Below are 27603 nucleotides of genomic sequence, written 5' to 3'. Positions count from 1 at the left end.
ATGATGTACAGGTTTAATGTAATCCTGATCATAATCCTGCTATTACTTTTGTAGAATTGGATAAACTGATTCTAAAACTGATATGATACTGCGAAGAATAACAAAAAGAGATAGACTTTACCAAAGTTGAAAACTCCTGCTTATCAAGAGAGGTAAAAAATGAATAGGCAAGTCATGGATAAGAAGAAAGTACTTAGAAAACACACAAAGATAAAAGCTTGCAACCACAAGAAAGAAAGAACTCCTGCCATTCATAATAAAAATGCAATTGGATACTTCACCACTTCACACGGAAAAATTTACAAATAGCCAATAAACTAGTGAAACCATGTTCATTAGTAGTCATTAAGATAATACCAATTGGCTTGGCGCCTGTGGCTCAAGCAGCTAAGGCGCCAGCCACATACACCTAAGGTGGTGGGTTCGAATCCCCAGCCCGGGCCCGCCAAACAACAATGATGGCTGCAACCAAAAAATGGCCAGGTGCTGTGGTGGGCACCTGTAGTCCCAGCTACTTGGGAGGCTGAGGCAGGAGACTCGCTTGAGCCCAGGAGTTGGAGGTTGCTGTGAGCGTGATGCCATGGCACTCTACCCAGGGGGATAGCTTGAGGCTCCGTCTCAAAAAAAAAAAAAAGATAATACCAATTAAAATATTGTTAGATACCTTTATGCATCCAGCAGAAAGGAAAGAATTAATAAAAAACCTGGCTATACCACATGCTGGAGAGTATGTGAGACAACTAGTACTCTCCAAAGTGTTCTGTTTTTCAGTATCCAACAGAATGAATGCCTGTACCCACAAAAAGACGTTTTTCTTAAAATTTTAGAGACAAGAGTCTTGCTCTGTCACCTAGGCTGTAGTACCTTGGCATCATCCATAGTCCTTCAGTTTGGAGTTCCTGGGTTCAAGTGATCCCCCTATAACAATCTCCTGTGTATCTAGTACTACTGGTGCGTGCCACCACACCTGGCTATTTATTCTTTGGTGCAGGCCACCACACCTGGCTATTTATTTCTTTGATTGTTTGTTTGGTAAAGACAGAACCCCAGACTCCTGGTTTCAAGTGATTCTTTTGCCTTGGCTTCCCAACGTGCTGTGCTCGGATTACAGGTGTGAGCCACTGACCATCCCAGTAACAGCAGCTTTACTTACAATAGTCCAAAATTGGATAGAGTCTAGGTGTCCACAGACAGAAGAATAGTGTATAAGTGTAACATATTGTACAAGGAAATTCTACTGAGCAATGAGAAGGACAAATTACAGACATACACAACATGGATGAAAGAAAATGAAGTCTTACACGAAAAGCACATAATTCAGGATTCTGTTTATAGGAGTTTCTAGAACAGGGAAGCATAGATAGTGAAAAATTTCAGAACAGGTATTGCCTCAGGTTTCAGGGGAGGAGAGTTACAGAGTGACTGTTAAAGATCATAAGGATGTTTTCTGAAGTAATGATAACGTTTTGTATCATTACAATGGATTAGTTACGCTGGTGTACACATATGTCAAAACACATCTAAGTACATTTACGATCAATGCACCTCCCTACCACAGTAACAAAATGAAACGAGAGCTATAAACAAACATTGCACTCTAGCTAATGATACGCATGCTAAAATGTTTACTGTCAAGGATGCTGATGGCTACAACTTAATTGAAAATATATTAAAAATGAATTAAGGGATAGGGGCTTGGAAAGATAGATACTTGATAAGCAAACATGGCAAATCGTGAATTGTAGATCTAGGGAGTAGATATACGGGTGTTCATTGTCATTTCTTTCAATTAAAAATTTCATAATAAAATGCTGAAACTTATTATTTCAAAATAATAAGTTCCAATATTATTTCCATCTGGAGATTTTGATATTTCTCTATAAGAAATAACTTAAAAATGATAAATTAGTAAAAGCTCTTAAAGGGGTTAATTAGATAATTTCACATTTACCCCCCTATAAAGACATTCTAGTGACCATTTTAAAGCCAAAAGTTTCTGGGGCTACAAGAGCAAGTTGAAAAGAAAGAATCCTAATAACTATTCATAATGTAAAATTCAGAAACTTGCTAGTTTATCAACTGCACTTCCCTCCTACCAACATTCTTTAAATTTATATTAGATGTCAACACTGTAATCCCTGCAATGATTAAGGCTGTTGTTACAGATGGAGAAGTCATGTTATCTTATAATATTCCCATTATGACCTGTCTTTCCAGAGAACAGAATAAAGACTGCTCAACAAATAATAAATAATACTCAAATAATTGTTCATGAGAGCATATGATCATTAAATATAGTGTTTTAATTTTAGTTTACATATAAATGTTTAAATTTATATGTTAACATAAGTTTTCTTTTAAGTTCATAAGTGAACTAAGTAATCTATCTGGAATCAGTATAACTAAAGTCAGTTTAGGAGTTATTAAGAAATGTTTTATTTGATTATTTAATTACCTATTAATATGTAATGATTTAATTTATTTACTATTTTCTTTTTCTGCAATAGTTTTATTGCAAAAAATAAGTGATTTCATACATCTGCTTAGCCTGGCCTAGTGGGAAGAGAGACCACGGCCCTTACTCTCCCTGCCCTGTTCTGTCTTGGTGAGACGTGAAGCAGGGAAGAGGGGATTCCAGTATAGGAAAAACTCATCCACACCCAAGACCCTTGGGAGTGGGGAACCTGCGGCCTGTGGCCACTCATGGGCCTCCAGATTCTTGAGGGAGGCATTTTGACTGAACCCAAATTTTATAAACAAATATTTTATTTATTTTTTTATTATTAAATCATAGCTGTATACATTAATGCAATCATGGGGTACAATGTGATACTTTTATTTTCAATTTGAAATGTTTTCATTATTAAAAGGGGTGCAGCAGAGAAACATGAAGCTTTTCTTCCCTCCTTTGGTGCTGCAAAAAGAACAATCTTGAAATCAGAAGGCTGCCGGGTCCCCACTGCTACCAGGGGCCCAGGAGGTTCCTAGGTGTTTTCAAATATGTGTGTTTTTATGAAGAAACATTTGTTGCTGGCTTTCCAAGAATAGGTATTAATATACACGCCTGACAGTGGGGGAAAGGGAAGTTTTTACCAAAGCTTCTAGTTATACCCTTTTAAGTTTCAAGTAATGATTGTATTTCCACGAATATTTTCAAGCTTATTAGCAAAACAATACATAATTTAAATTGCTAAACTATAGAAATTTCGGCCATATGTCCTGCATTGACAGAGTAACTTTTTAGAGATAAAACACTGTATGAATTTGGTAGTACTCTATTCATAATAATCAGCAATTTTTAAATTATTAAACAGAAGATCATGCTTTATTCCCCACAGACGAGTGAATAATTATTAGAATAATTTTCATTATTACCTAATTCAATACTTTGTCCTACCTTGAGATCAGGTTGGGGTAAAATGAAGTATAAATCATACTATTCTCTCAATATTAAAGAAATTACTAAAGTCTTTGCAAAAGGAAATGAAGCACATCACAATATTCCTTTCATAGTATAAGAAGAGGGGTGAGAAGAATGAGCCAGCTCCGTTTCTTTTACTGAACAATTTTTTTTAAATAAATACGGAGAACCATAAAAAATCCTAATGCCTAAAGTCAGTCTCAAAAAATAGATTTTGAAAGTTTTAATAGAAAAGTAGTTTTATACATATTGAAATCTTCTGAAATAACGAAGGGAAAAAAGGTGTTGAAATGTAGAAATTGTTTATCTTCTTTAGTCATTACCTTAAGCAAATAGGTGAAGGGAGAATTGACTATGGTTTACAGTGACTTAACCGCTACAGTGATTAATCCAGCTGGGGATGCAGACAGAGAATGCTCAGCAATTAGTTTTCAACTTTTTATTTTCACCATTCCTGGAAAAAAATGTGTCTCTCCTTAATGACATAAGACATCATGGGGAATACTAGTTGAGTGACTTTAAGTGTTAACTGTTTATTAATAGATTTTCTGTCATGAGCTATTTTTCAATTAAGTCTTTTCTGTTTTTCAGCGCCCTTACTGCATGAATGTAAGTCATCATCTCATTTTAAAAGAAATAGGGGTGCTTCCTGTCTAAGGTGGGGTGAGGGGATATTTGATAAAAATTAAATAAAAATTTGTACCTAGGCATCTGGTTTCAGATCCGCTCCAAAGACCCGAAGAAAGGCATTCCCGTACGGTGGAGCCCACGAGCATGAATCCCATGTCACAGGTGAAGATAGCTGTTGAGCCATAGGAAGTCTGAGTGCCAATCTTATTTCCATTGGGAGGTGTTGGTAGTTCTCCACAGGAAATAACTTAAAAATGATAAATCAGGAAAAGCTCTTGAACATTCACTCAAGATACACTTGTAACAAACCTATGCTGTAACACTTGATGTGTTTATAATTGTAATTGATGTTTGTAAAACATGTTTGAATGACTTTGAAAGTGTAGAAAAAAGAGATGACATAATAATGATAATTTAGTATTTACCCCCATGAGTTCCTATAAAACCTAAATGACAGAGACATGAAGTTGTGTTCTTTCATTTTTTGCTTAGCAACCTAGTTGTAGTGAACAAAAAAAAAAATCACAAGATTAAAGACAGGGTAAGTCGTGAGTCCAAAATTGTCTTCAGACTTACCAAGTGACAGTGGTCAAGCCTTTTGACCTACCTGAGCCAAAGTTTCTTTGTATCTAAGCCAACACTAGATCGTAACGACAATTAATTTTTGTTGAGGACTCCATAGTTTAAGAACATTCCATGTAAATATTTGACGTTCACAAGATCTATTAGCTATAATTGTATTTTGCATTTTTTGGTAAGTTTGAAAAAATTAAAGAAGAGAGACCTAACTGACTTACTAGGTTCTGTGGAACCGTCTTTCAAGACTTCTTCATATTTATAGACTACAAACGAAATGCTGTTTTAGAATAAAAGCAATAGTGGATGCTTATTGAGTGATCATTAAGTACATTTGTTGAACACCTGTCTGAGCATTTCTGTCACAGATAATATTTTCTTAGCTGTATGAAATATCCTTGTCCTACGTGCTTTTTTAAAGAAATTATACTGGAAAAACAAGGAAGGAGGTACAGGCAGAAAAAGATCCTGGAAGAAAACTTGGAGGAATAAGATAAAAATTTACAAATACTAACGACACTGTATTTTCAGATTGGAGTGGGTATCTGCAGCCACATGTAGCCCTCCCAAGCTTCAGTGTGTTCCATCGACTAATTGTAAACTTCACAGAACAAGTCCCTTTATTAAAAGGATTTGTTCTGCAAATACAAAAGCCTTCTCTCACAGAATCAGAAACCCACATGTGGCCCACAGGTCCTCTACCCCCACAAGCTGTGTTGGACACAAAAGTCTGAATTTTCGGCGTTGAATATTTCCTGGCACAACAAAGATAGTAAGGGAAGTTCAAGAGCACTCAAAGTACTTCCATGAATACATGTGTATTCTATGTTTATATAGTTGATCTGCATACTGGCCATTTATAACAACACATGGCAATAAAATGCTTCAATTGGGCAATATTTATTGAGCTCCTGTGAATATGGTTCCAGGTGGTATTTTAAGAATGTGATACCATTAAATCTTTACAAACGCTACACAGTAAGTGTTATCATAATTTTCTAGTTTTAGAATTTGGGATAAGACAGAATAAACGTCTCCCAGTGATGAAAAGGCAGCTTTTGTAGTTAGGGTGCTGGGGTTGAACATCATTTCTCCACCATTTATGAGCTCTGCGACTTTCAAAAAATTAAATAGGAGGCCAAAGGGTTTATTTTTGACCAAATGAGTATAATGCATGTACAGGCCCCCAAAGAGTGGCAAGTAGTAAGTATATGATAAACATTACTCACTTGTTAAAGTAAATGATCTATCTAGAACTGAAACGCATGATTTCTGAATCCAAAGCCTACACTTTTTCATAAGCATTTACTGATACATAGAAATATAATTACAAAACTTAAAAATGTAATAGTAAGTGGCCACGTTAATAATATTATCCCATGATTGATCTAGTGTATTTAGAAAAGGATTCCAGCAACTCAGTCATGAAAGATAGCTTCTGAAATCATGGAGCAGAGTGTATACTTACTTTGGCAGTAAGGTCTTTCATTTCTCCAGCTCCAGGTACCATTTGGAAGACATTCAATAGAAGCAGGACCTAGTCCATGGTAACCAGGGTCACAGCTGAAAACCACCTTGGTTTTGTATTCATAATGGGAGCCATTCACAATTCGCCATCTTCCATGTTCCAAGGTAAAGGAATTGATGCTTGGACATGTAACAACTGTGCAAAAACCAAGATGATAAATACCAATAAGCCAATCGTGTCTGTTTCACCTCCCAACTATATCTCATGTCTATTCCACCCATTCCAACTCCTCTACCTTGGTTCACTCACTAGGGTGCTATACAAGGTCCTTATTTTATTCCTTATTCCTTTCCACATTGACCATTTTCACTCCCCCAGCAGCACGCTACAGTTGGGAGTTCCTTGACGATTTCCCATCACTTCACAGTTCAGAGCCTTGTACATATTATTCCACCTGCTTAGACTCCCCAGTTCTGCTTTACCTCTACTCTCTTACCGCTTTAGAAATTTACAAAGGACTATGGTTTTAGGAAATTGGTGTGATGAGAATGGCCTTTTCTGCAAGAACTGTGATAAAACTTTAGCTAATTCAAAACTTACTCAAGATAAATAGAAACATTCCTAGATACCTACACTGTTTGCAACAAATTTAACAATCTGCATTTCAAGTGAAGTCAAAACTAAATGAAATGTGAGTACTAAGAAGAAATAACTGAAGTCTAGAGAAAAGACCTCATTTTCCCATTCCTTTTGCTACCAAGCATGTCATCAGAATTAATGTCTATAGTCCTTTACTTAATAATGACAGTGATGGGAAATGGTCCAGGGTAAGCAGCAAGAAGAATTACCCACAAAAGTTGAAACTTAGGAATAATTTCAGCAGCATCATTTATCCTTGTAAATATCAGAGCTGAATATACTGCAATATAATTTTATTAAAGCAAACCATAAAATTTTTCCAAGGGCTATGTGCTGAAAATACATATTGCTTAAAGGATGAATTTTTTTTAAAGTAAATAAAATGTTATTATGTAAGATTGAAAGTCTCCCTTTGGAAGTATATATATTCGGAGGTTTCCAAAAAGAGTGAAAAGTCCTTGAACTGTCTCCCGGTACCTCCTGGTTCAAGACAGCTTAATTAGCTTAGATTTTGGTCTTAGGCATTAAACTTTATTTTAGAGATTCTCTTTTAACATTCAACAATACATAACACTTCAAATCATATACAATGCCAGCAGAGACGCGAGTGATAAAATTTCTTTAAAACACACACCAACGCAGCGAGGGGTCTTGTTGTGATTACTCCATGTTCCATCTGATTGGCAAACAGCAGTGGTAAGTTCCTTTGATGACAATCTATACCCATCATTACAGAAATAGGTAACTCGTGTTCCTACCAAGTAGTCTGTTGTGAGTATTCCTCCGTTTGTTGGAGCTTTAGGAATCCCACAGGAAATTGCTGGATTAAATAGAAAATTACATAGACAGAAACATGCTTAATTTATTATATAAGTATGTTAAACTGTAAGATATGTAAAACTAAAAATTTGGGACTCTATCAATTACTCTGAGACAATTTCAGAATACCTCCCAAAACTATTTTTCTGAACAATGAATTTTGAATAATTCATTTCAAACTTTATTGGACGTCTTTTTTACATTGGTGAGGCTATCCATTGTCAGTGCTTATTTCCTGGTTTCTTCATGAGCCTGGTCAGCGGCATTCATGGAGATTACGTAAGAATATAAATTAGTAGAAAGTATATCTAGTGTAAACCCATGACTGCCCCACAATATAGCAAGTTTTGATTAATTCAATTTGACAGATAACAACGATTATAAAGGGAGTGGTAACCAATTTCATCACTATTTTGTACAGAAATATAGCAAATAGATTTATTACATCTGGAAGCTAGCTATTTCTGTCTTAGGTACAGCAAAAATATATGTGCTTGGGCTCTATCCGGGTACCATATGCCTAGGACGTACTTAATAAACATAAAATCAAGATTTATTAGCGTAAACCCTAGTTTGTATCTTCCTGAGTTTCAGTGATAGGTCTTAGGTGTCTGGATTTTATCTATAATACATTTTATTTAGATGAAAATTAGTTTTACTATGATTTGATCATGACAATAAAATGTTATGTTTTCATAGTTTATTATACATAGAGTATTTTCACACTTTATAACTTCAAAATATATGAAAAAAAATCTCCTATGATTGTTTTATTTTTTTTCCAGCCTGACAAGTACACAATTGGCATTTCCAGAAACAAACAACAACAACAACAAAAAAATCTTTCAAATCTTGAATACCTTTTAAACATATCTGGTAGCAAAACCCCAATTAAAATAAGGTTTGTATCTTTATATATCATTCTCAGAATAATATTTATTCATAGCTCTGCAGGAAGATGAATGTATTTGAGTATGCATGTTGCCCCAGAATGAATTGAGGTTACTACATAATGTCTAGCATGTGAGCTGTCTTGCTTTCATAAGATAAGAAAGCCTCTGAGTGCTGAAATACATGTGTATCTACTCTTGTAGATTTCACACCATGGATTTTAGCCATATTTTTTTTCATAGCAAAAAGAAAATAATAAAGAACAGAGAGACGTGAGTTCAGTTTAAATGTTATAAAAGCTGTTTTCTATTCATCTACCTCCCATTTCAACCAAAAAGTGTATCTACTTCTTTTACAAAACCTTCCATTATGGCACTCTCAGTTTTTATCAATCCAGGTGAATTAAATATACTCACTGAAAAACTGTAGTGAAATCTATTTAAAATTGTCAAAACTGAAAGGCAGAATCCCTACCGGTGAATAGTTTGATCTTTTGCAATTTTGTAACCTTCAAATTGCGAACAGAAAAGCAGTAATGTTGCCCTAATAAATTACGTAAGAAATCTTGTATAATTATGCTATTATTTCTGTTTTCTAATTATAGAATGTCTAAAATTGTGTTGAAAAGCAAATGGCCCCTTGATGCCTGTCAAAGCATTATTTATTTAACTTAGAAATCTGGGGATTTCAGGTTGTGACAAGCTATCTCACTGTTAGTCAAACTCTTGTCAAAGATAATGTACTTCATGATTTCTTAAAAATAACCCGTATCTTGCAATTTCCCTTTATAATAATATATTTTTTCTAATTTTAATATCAGGTATATCTAGATGAAGTAGAATGAATTTGAAGTATTTCTTCTTTTTCTATTGTCTATAAGATTTGGCATGATCTATTTTTTGAAATTATCTTCTATTTTTATTATTATTTTTTTAGAGACAGAGTCTCACATTGTCACCCTCAGTAGAGTGCAGTGGCATCGCAGCTCACAGTAACCTCCAGCTCTTAGGCTTAGGTGATCCTCTAGCCTCAGCCTCCCAAATAGCTGGGACTACAGGCACCCACCAAAACACCTGGCTTTTTTGTTGTTGTTGCAGTTTGGCCAGGCCAGGTTTGAACTTACCACCCTTGGTATATGGGCTGGCGCCCTACTCACTGAGCCACAGGCGCTGCCCCCTCTATTTTTATTTATAAATATTTGCTGTCTATTTTTTGAGACTTTGGAAAAATAGCAAAATAAAAAAAAATTTCTCAACAGTGGGAAAATAAAATAACCATATCTTGGATAGTGTAGATTGAATCTAGATGAAAATAGAAAGAAAGATAGTTAAATAGCATGTTTTCCACTTATGTTTTTAATATATATATATGTATACATGTGTATATATATATACATGAATATATATATATTCATGTATATATATGAAAAAAAGATAATATATTAAAACAATAGTACCATTACTATGCCTGTGGAGAACTTACAATTTATCTCAATTAAAAAGAAAAACCAAAAGAAAAAGACAAAGAAAAAAAAGGAAAAGAAAACATATCCAGATTGGAAGAAGAATCATCACACTGAGTGGCTGTCAAAGAACTTTCTCTACAAAACTCTCAAAAAAATCACAAATTAAAAGAAAGACAGATGGGGTGCTGCCTGTGGCTCATTGGGTAGGTCACCAGTCCCATATACCGAGGGTGGTGGGTTCGAACCCGGCCTTAGCTAAACTGCAACAAGAAATAGCTGGGCATTGTGGTGGGTGCCTGTGGTCCCAGCTACTTGGGAGGCTGAGGCAAGAGAATTGCCTAGGCTCAGAAATTGGAGGTTGCTGTGAGCTGTGACGTCCCAGCACTCTACCAAGGGGGATGGGATGAGACTCTGTCTCTTAAAAAAAAAAGAGAGAGACAGAGATTATAAACTAACTCTTCCTACCAGTATTCAATGGTATAGTAGGATGGAGACTTATCAACTCCCGAAGAAGTAATCAGTAAATGGTTGGCTGATGTTTAGAAAAGAAAGAAAACATCTGATGAAACCCACGTAGAGATAGCTAACTAAATCTTCTCCTTCTAAGAAAGCTCACATCGTGTAGCTCGAGCACATGTATTGCTCAAGTTAATCGATGTGAGGATGTAGAAGGGGACTCAAGAGGCAAAAAGTAAAGATGACTAAAAATGTAAAAACAATTTTGAAACCAAAGTTTGCATTATATGAATAGCTCTTCTCAATGACATGCAGCATTTCACTTGACTAAGTGAAACAGACTGGTCATATTCCAACAAACATTTATTTTTTTATAAAGTAATCTTTTCTATTTCAATAATAATAAAGATATATTTTTGGAAATGGTTGTTTCAATCATAAATGTTTCGTTATTTTCCCACATCAAATATCTTCTTTTTAAACCACATTTCTATTCTAATTATAAAACAACTGTTAATAAAGAACAGAGAACAAATGAATCCATATGTCAGTATAATATTATACACCTAAAAATCAGTGAAATGGTAGCATTGGTTCTACAAAGCAATTTCAAAATTTCAGAAAGTTTGGTATATTTTTATTTTAACCAACAGTTAATTATTCTTACAAAATATTTCCTAAAGATTATATATATACCATATACATGTATATACAGACATATGTGTGTGTATATTATAATCCTTATAGAACTGAAATGTAAAAGTTTAAAGTTCAGGGCATTTTAATGCTTTTTATACATTTTTAATCCCAATAGTTTTGAAATTTGAGATCGAATATTTTTTCCCAAATCAGTTCTGGAAAATGAGTTAATACTAAAAAATTTTCAATACTCCTGCTTTTTATTGGTTAAAGAAAAGCAGGTGTTTTATAGTTTATTAAAATGTAGCAGTTCATCATGAAATCAATGCCTTCCATGTTGATAACCCATTAAATGATACTTACCAGAATCCTAATAAATGATGAACATTTCCTGCACCAACAGGACAAGGAAACAATAATTGTTTCACCATGCATTTATTTACTTATCTCTGTAAGAGTTATCTTTTCATGAATTAGAAATTGCAGTCTAAAGAATAAAAATACCTGGTAATATCTATTTCTCAGCTAATCTTGAGTGCTAGTGTTTGATTTTTTATTTTAAGTAACCTATGCAAATTTTGTATTATTTTATATAAACTCCTACCAAAATATAGATGATAGGAAGATCCACCATTTAACTGAGAGTGTTTTGCACTTTTTCATGCAAACGAATTCCAGGTTGCCTACATGCTTTCTATTTAGAGGAGATTTAGTGATCCAGATGAAAACAGTTCCCTGGGCTTAATCTGATATTAACATTTGTATCCATTTTTGGATAGTCTACTTCACCTTGACAGGCAGGGACAGGTGCATCCCAGGCATGATAGCCATAGGAAGACTTCCGGCACACAGCACTGCTTTTCCCGACGAGTCGGAATCCTCGATCGCAGGCCCAGCGGACCACACTGTTTAGCTGCCCACCTGTCTGACTGATAATGTACCCATGAGGTGGGGACTCCGGTGTACTGCAGTAGAAAGCTTTTCCAAAGCAAAAACAAACAAACAAACAAAAAAAACAATTAACGAATCAGAAATATTTATGACCCTAAGTTATAAACACCTAGACAGTTCATACTAGTACTTAAAAAAGTCAATGGCTACCTCTGTCAATCTTCATTCATCTGAACATCATGTTGTTTTCTATCCTCTTTTGAAAATATTCTACTTGTATACCTTTGGGGAGAAAATTATCTTTTGGGTTTCTCCTGCTAATGTGTATTGTCACCTAGGATGTCTTCTGAGTTGAAATGTATTTTCTTGACACCCTGAAGGTTTAAAAGCCCTACAACAATTTCACTGATTTTTCGAAACTGTTTCCCATCATCGGAAGGACGTAAAAGCCACAGACTCGGTAGCAACATTTCAGGGCATGTTGTTTACATGTCAGTTTGAAGTTATCTCCAGACTCCTAGACCATGTTGGGTCCTGCATTTCATTTTGGTTGTCTACAATAATCCCCCACATTTCATCACCCTTTCTCCCAGTCTATTAGTTTCCCTTCTATCAGGAGTGCTTACATGTGGGGATAAAAAATAGCCATTAAAGTACAGTTTTCCCATCTCCTGAAGTCTGACATGCTGAAAGATAAAGTCAAATAGCTTTTCATACATGTGCACTTTTGAAACTATTCAGCATGGCAGGTTCCATTTACTCTTTGGTACTTCGATGTATTCATCTGAGAAAAATGAGGTTTTGGGGGTAAGTAGTAAGAAATAGCTTGGACTTAAAATGCTTATGTCATCACCTGTCATTTCTAAAATAAAAAATACATATTTACTACATCAAGCTATTCTTGGGGGCTAAAAGTGGTATTTTCATTATATTTATATCCAACTTTGTCATGAATATAAACATGAATGAGGAATGGCCTATAATATAGTCAATCTAATGTTTATTATTGTTTAAACTCAAATAGTTTCCCTTTTTCATTATATCATTAAAAACACAATTTAATGTGCTGACTTTTAAATGTTCTGTTTGGGCACAAATTTAACAAAAAGATAGTTGCTTTGTTCATACAATAAAAACACAGGTTTAAGTATGGGAAACCTTAAGAATGACTTGGGTCAATATTTCAATTTTTTAAAACATTTCTTCTTTGAATAAATGATAAATTATTTTCAATTGACTAGAGACAGGATAAAATCTATAGACATGATAGTAATGCTCTGTCAATATGAATTACTAAGATATAAAAGACAAATTATTAACATGTCAAAATTAAACTACCATCTCATAGGTTTAAAATCCAAAACAATTAGATAAAACTATTGTATTTATATATTATATATAACTGCAAATTTATATGGATGATTGAAATTTGAGAGTATACGTTGAAGAACTGAAACCTAAACTTTGTCTATGCTTAGAATTTTTGTGTCAGAGATGTGTATAAAACATTTATAAAAGTAATTTTCAGCTGCACTGATTAGCAATGACATGTGGGCTGGGAGGCATGGTCTGAACACAGTATATAAAGAGACAGCTGACGGACATTGAGGTGTGCTGCTATGAAGCACATATCCGTGGCATCTGACATGATTTGGGATGACAATAATGAAAAGGAATACAGCCTTCACATAATGTAGGAACCATTTATGTACACTGACTCAACAAGAAAATTACTGGCTCAGGGTGAGTAGCGCTTCTAAACAGGAAGGCATACAAAGAATGGACAGCCCCTTGATGCTAAAAGCTTTTCCTCCCGCATTTGTTTAAATACCACTCAATAAAAAGCAGTAGTGACAATTATCTTTTAAAACCTGAGGGTGTTTGCTAGATGCGTTTGTCATTCTTTCGTTCAATATTCAAGTTGCCTTAGCAAGTATCATAAGTAGATGGATACAAATTAAAAGTAAGATTTTTACCACTGTATGTCTACCTTGTGTTGAAACTTGTCATTGAAAGGGGTTGTTGAATACATCAGATAATACCCAGTTGAGAAACATTATTAACATTTTTGTGAGTTCCAGGAAAACAAATCTATCTTTAAGAGGATGAAACATTTTAGTTTAATTCATAACTAACTTCCCTACGTCGTAAGTATCCTAAGTGCTTTTAATATTTTATGGATTCATAGGAGGGATGCAGAATGATTATCATTACAATAGGAAATAGAAGGGTTACAGACATTGTTCAAGGAACATCAAGGGAAGAGATGTGATTTGATTTTATAAATAATTGAATAGAGTTTGTGCTCTTTAATCACAAACATATTGAGGATGAGGGAAGATCTGTGCTGATGTCATAAGGATTCCATACCTATGTATCTTATCCGGAAGCCTTTTTTATTATTGCCGTGGTCTGCTGACCATTGAAGAAATAGTTCATGACCATTGCTTGTTATATTAAAAGCAGATGAGTAGTCCCCACTGAGGGAAATAAGCACTGGACTTTGAATATTTGGTCCTTCAGAAAGAAAATAATACAATTTAGATAAAACTGAACAATTATGTTCTCATTTATCTTTACCATTTTATCTCTTTAGAAGAGTTTTAAATATGCTATAACTTCTCCGTAGCCAATCTACCAATAGTAACTAAAAACATAATATAAAAATGTGTTTGTTCTAAACAATTTAATTCTATAGCTGATGTACAATCTGTAAAACAATAATTGAGCTAACTATAATTTTATATGATATAAAGGTAAATTGAGTGCTGCTGCTTTTAAAAATATCTACAAGATAAAATCACCTTTTTTTCTTTAGCTAACTTTAAAATCCACAAATCACTTTTATACTCAAAGTCTGCATGTATAAATACAGCATCTGGACTTAATTTATGATTATCCAGTAAATATAACCCTTGGTTACCATCATACACCTGAAGAACATCAAATTCCTTCTCAGTCTGGAAGAATTCTACAAACATGCTGATATTATAACCCTTTTCCACTGAAATGCTCCAGGCACACATTTGAAGATTTGGATAACTGTCAGGATATCCAGGGCTCAGTATGACTCCGGTGGAATCTAGCCGCAATTCATTGGCAGGACAGAGCACTGTCAAGAAAGAGATTATTAAATAGAGCTAGTATTTTAGAACCTCAGTGAAACTGCATTTTAAATAGAGGACTCTGCTTTCATGTTCAATAACTCTAAAGAGGAAATCCTTTGAATTATTTGTTAGAAGAGACAACTTGTATTAAGCTTCCCATTCCAAAAATGGAGGAATGATCTACAAATTTACAGTATTGATTTCTTTTTCTCTTCATAGAAGATGCACCACTTTTCTGGACAATAAATAAATAGGTAAATAAAAGGTAAGACATTTATTTCTTCCTCTTTCTTCTCACTTTTTTTTTCACCAGCTTGGGGAAACTATTGCACATAATAAAACTGATACCCCTTAAGTTTAAAGTGCCAAAGTCTAACTGATTCAGTTGAACTCAGTGTTTTTTAATTACGCTATTTAATCAGTCATTATATTTCATCTATATTGAAATTGAATTCTTGTAAGAAAAGCATATTTGGAATCCTTTCCCACACTTTAAGTGGAATATAGAGAACTAAAGAAGATCCAAGGGTGAACAGAGAGAAAAATGATTCTTTCTTACAAAGAGTAAAAATAATCAAATAACTTAAAATATTTTGATGGCAAAACAGTGTAGATCAGTTCTAACAGATTCCAAACAAATACCTGTTCTAACAAGCTTATAAATTAACTCAATTAAACAAAAGCACAAAATCAAGTTTTTGCTTACATTTCTTATTAATTAATATAAAGACTCTGGTTTATTACCTTTTAACTAGTGTCTGAAGTATTATCATGAGAGAAAAATTATAGTCTTTCTTTTGTATTCTTCATACCAGACAGAGTAAGAAGAGCTGCAATTACTAATCTACAGGAAACTGATCTTGGAAATAAGGCATTGAAAATCTGAGAAATAAGGCATTGTTAAATATATAAGCTACCTGGATTGTTTTGTTTATTTTAATTAAATAAAACTGTTGGTGAGTCAGGATCCAAATATAAAAGCAGGAAGCCTGCCCTCTCAGATTCCACAAGGTAGTTTATGTACTGGGGCCACAATAGAAGCCACTCCTTCACGCCTCCTCTGCCCACCCAAATTGTCTCCCCATATACAGTTCCCTCAAAAGACTGATGCCCCAGCTTCTCCATTTACATATCTAAATATCTGGGTATGAACCCTACACAATACAAAGGGACTAGAATGTAGTCTTGTGTGATGTAAAAACAGCATGAATAACATCTAAATATTTGGAACATAAATGACAGACTACATAATACCCAACAACTTCAAGAAGTTCTAACAGCACTGATTAAGATTCCAAGAAACTCTCACCTCCTAACCTGTCTTTCCCCCCCCCCACTTGTGAAAATTCTTTCATCTTCTTGTGAGAATCCCAGTAAGGTGGAAAATCAGATGTTAATGCCTATTTACAGCATGTATAGAAAAATAAACAGATATTTTGGCTTAGGCTTATTATAGAAATTAAGATTCTGCACAAGAAACAGATTTCCACATCCTCAGGAAGAACTCTCAATGAAAGAAATAATTCAAAAAGTTTTAGGAAGGATAATCAAATACAATCAAATTTTATTCAAATAACTAATATTTATGTTTTGTTAGTACGCATTAGGCACTGTTCTTGGCCTAGGAGCTACACAAATCTGTGGGGGCTTGGGTCCCCACAACCTTTGCCAGGAGCTGCACTGAGGACAGTTGACATGAGAAAAGCTCAGATTCAGTGATCTCAGCTGAAATAACCCTGGGAGCCTGTGAGAGGCACATGCCACGCCAGCAGCTTCTCAAGTGCAGCCAGCAGGTGCAGCACCGGTTCATTCTCCCACGAGTCTCTTTATTCAATCAAAAATCGTAAGTCCTGTTGACAGCATAACGCTTAAACTTAATTCAAGTTATTCAAAGCAAGGTGCCTCAAGCAATCATTAGCAATCACAAGAAGGGAAACAAAGGACAGGGAAATCATGCTGGCAGATCCTGTGATTACAACTTAAACTTTATGAATTGGGGATAAACTGGCCCAACTCGCCTCAGTGAGTTTATGCCTGAGCAGGACTCAAGTAATGGTAACCTTTGGTTGCTAGGTACTCTGTTCTCAGTTGCCAGGTAACAATTGGGCCACTTGTAGCACCTGAAAGGCAGAGCCCAGGATCCTGCACAGTAGTCAGCAGGACCCCTGGAATCCTAGCCCTGAGCCTGGCAGGTGCTAGACATTCTCTGTAGACCACCAGGCTATTGCTGGCCTTGAGGAGTTTGAGGCACTTGGACTCTGGTCAAGAAGCCCTCCAGAAACGCCTGGCCTAAACTGCCGTACACACTTGACTCCCACACAAATCAACAGTGAATGATTCCTGAACATCTTAGCTCTGGAACATCTTTCCAGGTCCCAGCACCATCTCGCCCTGGTAACCTAGTAAATTCCTGGAAGTCCCTGCCCCACTGTCGTTCACTTTTGCGTCTTTGCCTGCACACCTGCTGTGGAGACTATGTGTTCTCTGGTTCTGTTCTACCAGAATAATCTCACTGGTCATTTAGAACTGACGACTCAGGGAACAACACCTCCAGCCACCTTCCTCTGCCCCCCAGGCTATTAAACTTAGGCGATTCTACAGCTTCTTGGTCTCTTTCCCAAACACTGTTTTGGTACCACCAGATGACTGCCATCTCCCTTACCCCATGATGGCTTTAAGTGATAAAGGGCACGTAAAACTTATTTTTTGTTTGTCTTCTCTTCAGAGCCTCATGTTAAACAGGTAGGGAATAAAGTTAAAAGAAGCTAGCATGGAAACAGTTTCCAAGGAAAAGCAATGAACATTGCAGCCTTTATTTAAAGTGATATTTCTTTTTCTTCACTTCCACCTTTCAGAGCAAAAATAATTTACATAAGTTGAAGTTTACTAGAAATCATAAAACCTGAAAGAAGCAAAGATGTTTAAAGTTAAATTTGAGAGCTAATGGAATATTTCTAAATGAAATACCGTCATGTGTAACTTGTAACATTATTGCCAGCTAAGTAGTTCACATTTATAGATTTTCCTCAGTGCTGTAGGTATGTTGTTAAACGTAAAACAAACAACATTGAAGACGTGAATCATCTTCAGAACTGGTACCTTGACAAACTGGAGGTGCTCCATCCATCTGAAGTCGTTCTCCTAACCTGCACGTCAAAATTGCATTACCAACCAAAGTGAATCCTGGAAGACACTGATACCTAATAATATCACCTATTTAAAACAAGAGGGGCAGAGAGAGAAGAGAACATCTTCAGGTGAACAGCAAAGCAATGATAAAAATAAACATATATTTCAATTTTAAGAGTAGAATATTTTCTCTTTTAGTCATTCTTAATCAGCACAAAAATTATTACTTATATAAGCTTGAGTGAGATTCAAATTATTGAATAACCAGTACTTAATAGGTAAGCATCGGACAATCATTACTGAAAACAAGAGTACACTCCCAGTCCATCTGTATGGTACCTGCTGGCTGGATACAAGCAACAGGCATAAGGAAACAATTTGGTTGGTATAAGTAGACTATTCAGTTAAAATACATCAAGTATTTAGAAGGTTGCTACTTACTGCTTTTGTATTCAAATTAGATTTAGATTGCCCATTGATAGCTCCTTAATATGTCTCAACCAAAATTAACATTATAATTATAAGGATAGAAGTTTATTATGGCAACATTAAGATGTCTTCGTGCATCATTTTACAAACTTTGGGGTATTATCTGGATTCGGTTAATTTATTCTCTTTATTAATTTATTTATCACTAAATTGACTACAATCAACCAAACGTTTTCCAAGGCATATAAATGAAACATGTGTTCTAATATACCCCACATACTATTCACTCTACCGAGCCAGGCTGGGGCCTGAATTCAAAGAACAGAAGGAAGAACTATCTTATCCTATCCGAAGGCAGCAAAATATTATTATGGAAAGAATCACCAGAGTAGAGTTACATGGTTCAAATCCCAACACTGTTTTCTAATTGCACATCCTAGAAAAACAAAATTAATTGTTTTTCTTGAAATTCTCTATCCTCTTTCATGGCTCTCCTTTTTGAAGAATTCTAAACAATCCCTCTCAATCCAGGGGAAGGGGATCTAAAGACAGGTTACTGCTATCCTTTGCTTGTTTTCAAACAAATAGTTCTGCCAAGAACAAGTTTTCTTTGAAAATAATTGAACGGGACTTTACCTATTTCAAATTCATCATCTTCTGTCAAAATTTCAGCATTGGGTACGGGTGGTGGAGGTTGGCACACTCTTAGTTGATAGGCTATAAAAATAGACAATATGTTTATTCTTTTTCTGAGCAGCTATGTTTACTCACATGTGGCAAAAAAAGTAGGTACGTTTTTTCTACAGGAATAAAAACAAAACATACAATCTATTAAGTTTAAATTATTTATTTTAAAAATATACTACTATAACATTGATAGAAAATGGCAAAGTATTTTCCCAACATAACACAGCTTACTTTTTACTTCTCATTTTCTGCTCTCATTCTCTTCTTGTTATGCGGTTCATAAAACCCAGGTTAGTTTTCTTTTTCTTTTTGGCATGATGACAGCTTGAAATTAGTATTCATGTTACTAAGGCCTCTTCCCCAAAGTTTATCACAGAATCCCCTGCACTTAGCAAAGTCCCTAGCATCCGTGAAAACTGAAAACCAGTACTCTGAGTTTACTCTATTCCAGGCAATAGCACACTTTGCTTATAGTAACTCAGTCTTTCCGAAAATTTAATATTCAATTTATATAACAGTTTCGATAATTAAATCCATTTTATAAAGGAGAAAACTGCTAAAGAGTGTTAAGAATTTGCCCAAATCACTCGGTTATAATATGGCAGGCCTGGGGTTGAACCTAGGTATTCATGCTCCAGAGTTCTCTCCCACTATGCTACGTTAGTATAACAATGAAGTATCTGTTCCTTAAATACAGATACTATTGTATAATTGTTAGGTATTCCTGCTCCAGGGTTCTCTCCCACCATGCTACCTTCCTATAACAATGAAATATCTGTTTGTTAAATGTCATGTTTCTAACAATCTGCGTCACTTGAACAGGTCATCTTATTGTATTAGATAGATTTGTATTTGGTACAATTTAAAGCCAACTGAGAAAAGGTCTCTATGAATACAGCACCATGCCTACTAGCCCCACACAATATAAAAAAATTTTGTTACACAAGAGCTTGTTTGATTGTCTTGTTTTCTCTAAAAGTCTTTTAAAAATGCACCATACTCTCATTCATTCAAGAAACATGGTTACACTATGATAACATCTGAGGCAAACACAGGTTTTTTATATGCCTAAATTCATTACTAAAGCTTAGCAGTTCTTCATGTACTCAGTGTGTACATGGGGAGGAGATTTAAAAGATACAGTAGCAAGTTTAAGACCACACAATTAGTATGGGGCATATCCAGAACTGAAGTTTATGTCCTGTAGCTTCAAAGTCCATTTCTGCAACATTGTCTTTGTTACAGGAGTCTTATGGGAGTGTTGAGGAGCACCAACTAGAGTAATTAAGACTTCTCTATACAAAGAGGAATAGAATAAACTTTAAAGAAGGAGTAAGGTATTTCCAGTTCTAAAGAGCTATTGTGGACACAAGAGCATTTCAGAAGGAAGAGGAAACTTGAACAAAAACTTGAGCAAAGGACCAAGTCATTGATTCATCATCATCTAACCAAAAACTATTTGTAAGAGGATACTTGACTAATAAACTTCCAGGTACTAAGGGCAGAGAGAAGAGGAAACGATTTCAAAAGGTAGATTGAAGAGCGATGAATAAAAAAAAAATTGTTTCAATTTCCTGCTGCAAATTGTTATCCCTCACTTCAAACATCTTTCTTCCAGCACTTTAAGCTGTTTGTAAAAGCACTTGGTGTGTGAAGATGTTAATTTGCAAGTAAAGCCCTGCTATACACAGGGCAGTCACCACGAGAGGAAAGACTGGCTGAGAAAGCAGCCCAGGGCAGAGAAAGATAACCTGGGTTTTAGAGAAAAAGTTTAGTAGAGAGAAATTAAGAAGTCTGAAAATCGTTTTCCTGAACATAGACATTAAAGGGGGTGTAGTTCTAAGGTAAAAATATAATTGTAAGAAATGCCAAAGAGGAGGACAAAGGGAAAGAAGGTCCAGAGAGGCCTGCACAGAGAAATCCTTTCGAGAGTCTGAATTAGAGGTTAGCAGAACACTGTCTGATTTTAACATACAGCAGAGATCAATTTATAAGTTAGGGAGATGTAGGGATGCTGTATGCATATTATTTCGCTTTTGTTTGCCTATACAGTTATTTTTAACCTTCATGGTAATCATCAATTGTTTTCTTTTTTTCTTTAAAGAAAAAGCAAATTTTTCTCTGTATGGAATCCACAATTATGGCCATCTATGAACAATGCAGAGAATTACCAAGATAACTCAGCTGCAAAGTTTAAAAGACCAGAGGTTGTAAATTATTACTAATGAGGAATATGAGGGCAGAGATATTATGTTATTTTTGTGAGACGACGTTTGTGCTGTGAGGTAAAGTGTGTCTTTTTCTTTGTTCTTTCCAATCACCATCAGTTTTATAAAATGTGGCCCTAAAAGCTAAGGGGTCATTGTAAGGCCTTGAAGGGTCTGAGGTATCTGCCACCTCTACAATAAGAGAAATTCAATTTTGATCAATTTTATACATTTTGATTCTGAACAAAATTTCTGTTTCTACATCTCCACATATGTGACTTCACAGATTTTTTTTTTTTTTTTTTTTTTTTTGGCTAACAGTTCTGAGGTTGTATCTCAATTCTCATTTCTCTATTACTGGGCTAAACATCTCCTGGCCTCCTCACTGCCTTCCTTTCCATCTCTCACTGCTGTTTTGTGGCACATGTCAGCATGGCTTGTTTCCAAATTTATTATCCTCTGTTCTTTTGCTCATTTGTTCACTGTGTCTTCTTACAGACTTCAGGTAACATGACAGAGGCTATCTGTTTATCTGCCTTTTTACAATTCCGTAATTAGCTCCTGCCACTATACTTATATTTTAACCAATATTTACTAAATAACTGACAGAATATAGGTTTTCTCGGTGGGGACGCAGTCTCTCAAAGCCTTCCCTAAGACGACTCTCAACTTTAAAATTGCAAATGGGCATGAAAGAGGACAAGTGTAGCTCAGAGAGTGCTGGAGGAGGGTGTCTAAGTGGGATCTGCCTGCGATGCTTGACAGGTTTGAACTATGTAATTTTGAATAAACATAAAGGGCAAGGGAGTCTTAAAAATAATCTTTTTAAGTCTGTTTCCCTTTTGATTCTTGAAGGCAAAGTACTACGAAAGATCAATCATAAGCATTACAACAATTTCATTTTCAATCTCCACCAACTTCTACTAAATGTTCTTTAATGTAACTGTAGCATTTGTCCAATTTCTCTCTATTCTTGCTGCCAATATCTCAACCTAGAACCCTGTCATTTAATATCTATTGTATTGGGTTGAATAATTTCCCCTAAAATTCATGTCAATCCTGAAACCTGAGACTCTTACTTGAAATAGGCTGTTGGCCAGTTGTGGTGGTTTATGCCTATTTTTCTCATACTCTGGGAGGCTGAGGCGGGAGGATCATTTGAACTTAGGAGTTTGAAACCAGTCTGAGCAAGAGAGAAGCTCCATCTCTACTAAAAATAGAAAAAAATTAGCCAGGCACTGTGATGGGTGCCTGTAGTTCCAGCTACTCAAGAGGCTGAGGCAAGAGGATTGCTTGAACCCAGGAGTTTGATTGAAGTTGTTGTGAGCTAGGCTTATGCCATGGCATTCTAATCCAGGTAACAAAGTAAGACTCTGCCTCACACACACACACAAAGACAGAAATAGGGCTGTCGCAGATGTAATTCATACTGAATCAGGGTGGACTCTTAATCCAATTCTACTACTATCCTCACAAAAGAAGAGACACAGGGAAAATGCCCTGTTATGATGAGAGCAGACTGCAATGGCCCTTCTGTAAGCCAAGGAGGGTACTGCTGGCCACCAGAGCTGGGTTGAGGCAAGGAAGGATCCTCACCTGGACACTTCACACTGCTGATATAAAATTCTAGCTTCCAGAACTTGGAAAGCATAAATTTCTATTGATTTAAGTCGACTAGATTTTGGTACTTGGTGTTACTTTGGTTCAGCAGCTCTAGGAACCTAACGCATCTGTGTTAGTAAGTGGGCTTTTGGTGTGGTGCATACCTCTGCATCTCTCAGATAGGACCCTTCCTACATACCAGTGAAGAGGCTGAAGAGAATCAGGATAGTAGTCATGTGGAGTCCACTGTGTGCAAAGGACTCTGCAAGGTCCTTTATGCGGTCATTTAAATGCGACATCAAGATATGTGTCAGTATGCCCGTGTTTCAAAAAGATGCTGAATTTCAGAATGGTTGAATTATTTGCCTGACTCCTACACAGTTTCAACTAAGTTCCAGGTGAAAACTAAGACACATTTTCCCCCCATTTACAGACAAACTTCATTTGGATAATATTTTGTTGTTGCCATTTCTCTGTTATCAACCTACTGTAGTTTTTTATAGCCCTCATATTGATTTCCTAATAGATAAAGCAAGCTCATCACCTTAAGTCTCACTAATCCCTCATCTGTGCAAGATGCCTGCCACATTCAGCTGCGTCAAAGTCTTCCGAGTCTCCTGTATTTGCCACAATCACTCCCTATCCCACGCGTTCATTTCTGGAAAACTTGCTAGCCTGGAAATTGGCACCACAAAAATTTTTAGGACATTTTTGGGACAACTAGTGATATTTGAATATAGACTTTATATGGAAGGAGTTCAGAACACTCCACTCGAAATAGGCTACCTTGCAATATGTATTATTTTAAACTAAAAGTACCTTAAAAAAAATAAGCTAGGGCACGAATTTCCGTCTCAGCTCCCCTTTTTCTTTATGAAAGTAGGAGATAAAAATTTCCAGTTGAAGACATTTTCCCAATGCCAGAGAAAAGTAACATACACATCATTAATGGCAGGGAGTTGAAGCCAAAAGTCTGTCCAAACAAACATTGTTCAAGCCAGTTCTTCCCAGGCACTTTGCTGCCTGTCCCCTCCCCCGGCCTCTGTCTTTGCCTGGTCATGTTTTCATGCTTTACTACTCTTGTCCATCTTAGTGCATAATTGTTCAGCTCTAACTTCTTTGTTCTCCCATGTTATATAACATACATTAAATAGATTTGTTTTCTTTCTTTTTTTCTTTTCTCCTTTAAAAAAGAATGTCTATAGTAGTGGGTGTTAAATAAATAATTGTGAATTGATTTTTTAAAAAACTCTGTTCCCAAATGACTTATACATTAAATTATAAGTCCTAGGGTGGCACCTGTGGCTCAGAGGGGTAGGGCACCGGCCCCATACGCTGTAGGTGGTGGGTTCAAACCCAGCTCTGGCCAAAAACAGCCAAAAAAAAAAAAAATTATTAAGTCCTGATTATGATCTCCAAAGATCTCTAACTTTGTCTAACTTCACCCCTACCTATTAATAACCAGCTTATATTTTCAGCTCCAAATAAAAAAAGATTTTCCTCTCCTCTATCTAAAGTTCAAAGACTAGTAATAGTCATGGGGTTATCACTCACTAGGATGTTACTCTCAGCCCTTAAAAGATATTAAATCATATCGCTTTATCCCTTAATAATGAACTTGGAAAAATCTAATCTGTCTCCAACCTAACACTTACTATAGTCTCCTCAATTCTCCAATCAAAATAACCATCAAGTGGTTGACAGCTTAACTCTTCGTAATATGTTTAAAACTTTACTTTGTATATAATTTTATTTATGTCTATCTCACTTTCTTAAAAGTCATCTTCCTGCCTCTTGTATAACTTTATTTACACATGACTGAAAGTGAGATATCTTCGCTGATCATACAACCTAAGGCTGACCCCTTGCAGTTACTCTATTTTTCCCCTGGTAATTTTCACAATCTGTAAGAATTATTTATTTGTTTGCTACCTATTTTCTTACACTAGAATGTAAGCTCTGTGAAGAAAGACTCTTGCTTATGCAATTAATTGCTAATTCCACAGGACATAAAAATACTGTGCCCACCATATAGCGGCATTCAACAAATATTGAACACCAAAGAACTGAAAAGATGGTGAATGAATACACATACATATATACATACACACACACACATACATGCACACACAATCCTATAACATGGAGTATGAACTTAATACAGACTCTCTGGGTTCAAATCTTGTTTTTACAAACTGTGAAGATTTGGAAACATTACTTATCCTCTGTTTTGCTTTTCTCATTTGTAAATTATTAATGATAATTGCAACAGTTTTATGTCATCTGAAAGGGTGGATATGAGGATGTATTTACTTGTGTAAAACACTGGAACACCACCTGGCACATTTTAGTTTACCATTGAAGGATAAGCTATTATTGCATTAAATTGGGATTCCATTCCTTCAAGACACGTGGTGTTTATAAATGAATAAGAACACAATATTAGCACTTCCTGCTTTTTGTAATTTTCATTTTTTATTCATGGAGAAAATTTTTGATTTGGCAATTATTTGGGTAATTATGAGTAAATTTTAGGTATGATATTTTGGTTGATAGGGGTAGGGTGTAATAAGATTTTGGAGTGTGATACTTCAGATGTTTTGTAATTGAAGGCTGTAGAGAGAAATTAACATCGTGCAGTTCTGCTTCTCTTTCTGAAGATGTTTCCAATGTCACTGGAAAATAGATATCCTCCAATTTGCATTGGTAGCTGGTTTTGTGCACACAGCACACTGATCACATGGTTACTCTGAAGACAGACTAACAGTGTTCATATCTGTGCTTTGCTGCTTGCTAGAACTCTGACCTTAGGCAATTGCTAACACTCTGCCTCTATTGTCCCATCTGTAAAATGGAAATAAAACTAAAATTAAGTTAAAATATTGTAAAGTGCTTAATATAAGGCCTGACACATAATATCTTTTAAAAACAGAATATTGTCGCTGTTTGACAGGTACTGACACCAGGATGGCTGCTGTGATGATGCTGGTGCCCTGTACAACCTGACCTTCCTCACAAACAGAATGTCACTCAAAGCACCCATGTGGCTTCCCAGACATATCAAACTATTTACTTTTTTTCTATTCTGATTTGAATTGATTATACTTTGAAAATGCTGAGATTCTTTATTGTTTTGCATTGACATGCGTTATACTCTAATATAAAATCGATGCATTTAGCAGCATATTATAACATGTATTGTTTATGTCTGTGGTCTCAACACAATTAGTATAGTGCTTTGGAAATCACACTTAAGAAATACCAATTAATTAAATTAAGAAAATATCACATTCTGTAGAGAATAGATGCTTTGGTTACTTTGGTAGAAAATAAACACATCTGGTACACGTATAGGCAATAATGCATGGCTTCAAATCATAGACTAACCTGAAGTTACCTTATAAATCATCTAATTTCATTACTGAAGAGTCAGGTGGGGAGAAAAAATGACCGAGAGAAGCAAAAATGAGGCAGATGAGGTCACACAATTATTGATAGAACTGAAATTATTAAGATCTATATGTGACATCATCTGAATTTTCAAGAGTGTACGCACACATTGAGGTCCACACTTTTCATGGTTTGTTCTTAGAAACCATGTTGCAGTCATGAACATTAAGTGAAAAACTACATAAAGTTGCTATTTACACTTTAAAATACACATTTGAGTTAAATCTCTGTTCTCCTTGGGGAAATCATTTTCTTTGACATGTAATCCAGCTTTTAAACACCACTGACTATTCAGCAACTAGATGAGGGGATCGTATTCTACATTCTAGTATCTTTGAGGATGACTATTACTTGAATAGTGCCCCATTTTTGTTCAAATGTACATAGATATCAGGCTCCTGGTACAGCAAATCTGCTTCTTAAAATCGCTTTCAGGCTTGATTCTGGCCATAATTTTTGGTTATTTTTAATATCCCATTTTCTTTGCATTGAAACATCCAAGCCATTTTCAAAAGAATGCTGCATTTATCTACTTCTATTCAACTGCGCTATTAAAGGCTTCTTCAAAAAAGACAAAACAGAACAGTGGCAATTTGCCATTCCTTCTCCAAACCAAAAAAAGCACAAGCGCATAACCTTTCTGCCAAGTAAGGACACTGTATTCCTAACCGAGGAGGGGAAAAAAAAAATAATGTTCTACCTTCCCTTGTAAACTCCAAGCTCTATCTAAGTCCTGGTGGACTTCCGTACTGACCCAGACTAATTAAAGTATGATAATCTCATGATTTGGGTAGGATCTGAGGGAGGGAAACCACTGATAATTCTATGTGCAGCTATGTAATTCGACAGTTGTGAACTAAAATAAAATTGTAAGGCTCCTCCCAGCGGCTGACTGACTGGATCCCCTCTTGGCCAAGGGATCCCCTAAAACTGAGTGGCTAGCCAAGAGAAAGGAGATCAGACGTGCCTCACCACGCCCCCCTCCTTCCTTAGAGAAGTCCTTGATGACTCATTAACAGGCTGAAGGCTATGAAGACATCCTGGAAGGTCCTCAGCCACTGCCTCCTGGCACGGTTCTGTAGTGTGTCTCTGATTAA

At 35.7% G+C, this 27603-nt stretch overlaps 1 protein-coding gene across 2 annotated transcripts in view; it reads right to left on the bottom strand.

Annotated features, from left to right (window-relative positions):
- CSMD3 (CUB and Sushi multiple domains 3) overlaps window positions 1-27603 on the bottom strand; it is a 1080374-nt gene that overhangs the window by 69932 nt on the left and 982839 nt on the right. Inside the window, exons 46-53 of one of the 2 annotated variants that reach the window (XM_003782396.2) lie at window positions 19197-19277; window positions 18102-18215; window positions 14819-15007; window positions 14266-14412; window positions 11794-11982; window positions 7369-7554; window positions 6096-6290; window positions 4125-4298 (exon numbers count right to left, since the gene is read on the bottom strand). In XM_003782396.2, the coding sequence (XP_003782444.1) occupies window positions 4125-4298; window positions 6096-6290; window positions 7369-7554; window positions 11794-11982; window positions 14266-14412; window positions 14819-15007; window positions 18102-18215; window positions 19197-19277 (1275 nt within the window). The remainder of the gene's footprint in view (window positions 1-4124; window positions 4299-6095; window positions 6291-7368; window positions 7555-11793; window positions 11983-14265; window positions 14413-14818; window positions 15008-18101; window positions 18216-19196; window positions 19278-27603) is intronic. The other variant, XM_003782397.2, reaches the window with a different exon arrangement.

The sequence above is a fragment of the Otolemur garnettii genome, unplaced genomic scaffold, assembly GCF_000181295.1.
Source record: "Otolemur garnettii isolate 467f Iridium unplaced genomic scaffold, OtoGar3 scaffold00004, whole genome shotgun sequence".
In the NCBI taxonomy this organism is placed as follows: Eukaryota; Metazoa; Chordata; class Mammalia; order Primates; family Galagidae; genus Otolemur; species Otolemur garnettii.
The sequence above is the reverse complement of the archived record's forward strand: the minus strand, read 5'-3'. Positions and strand labels throughout refer to the sequence as shown.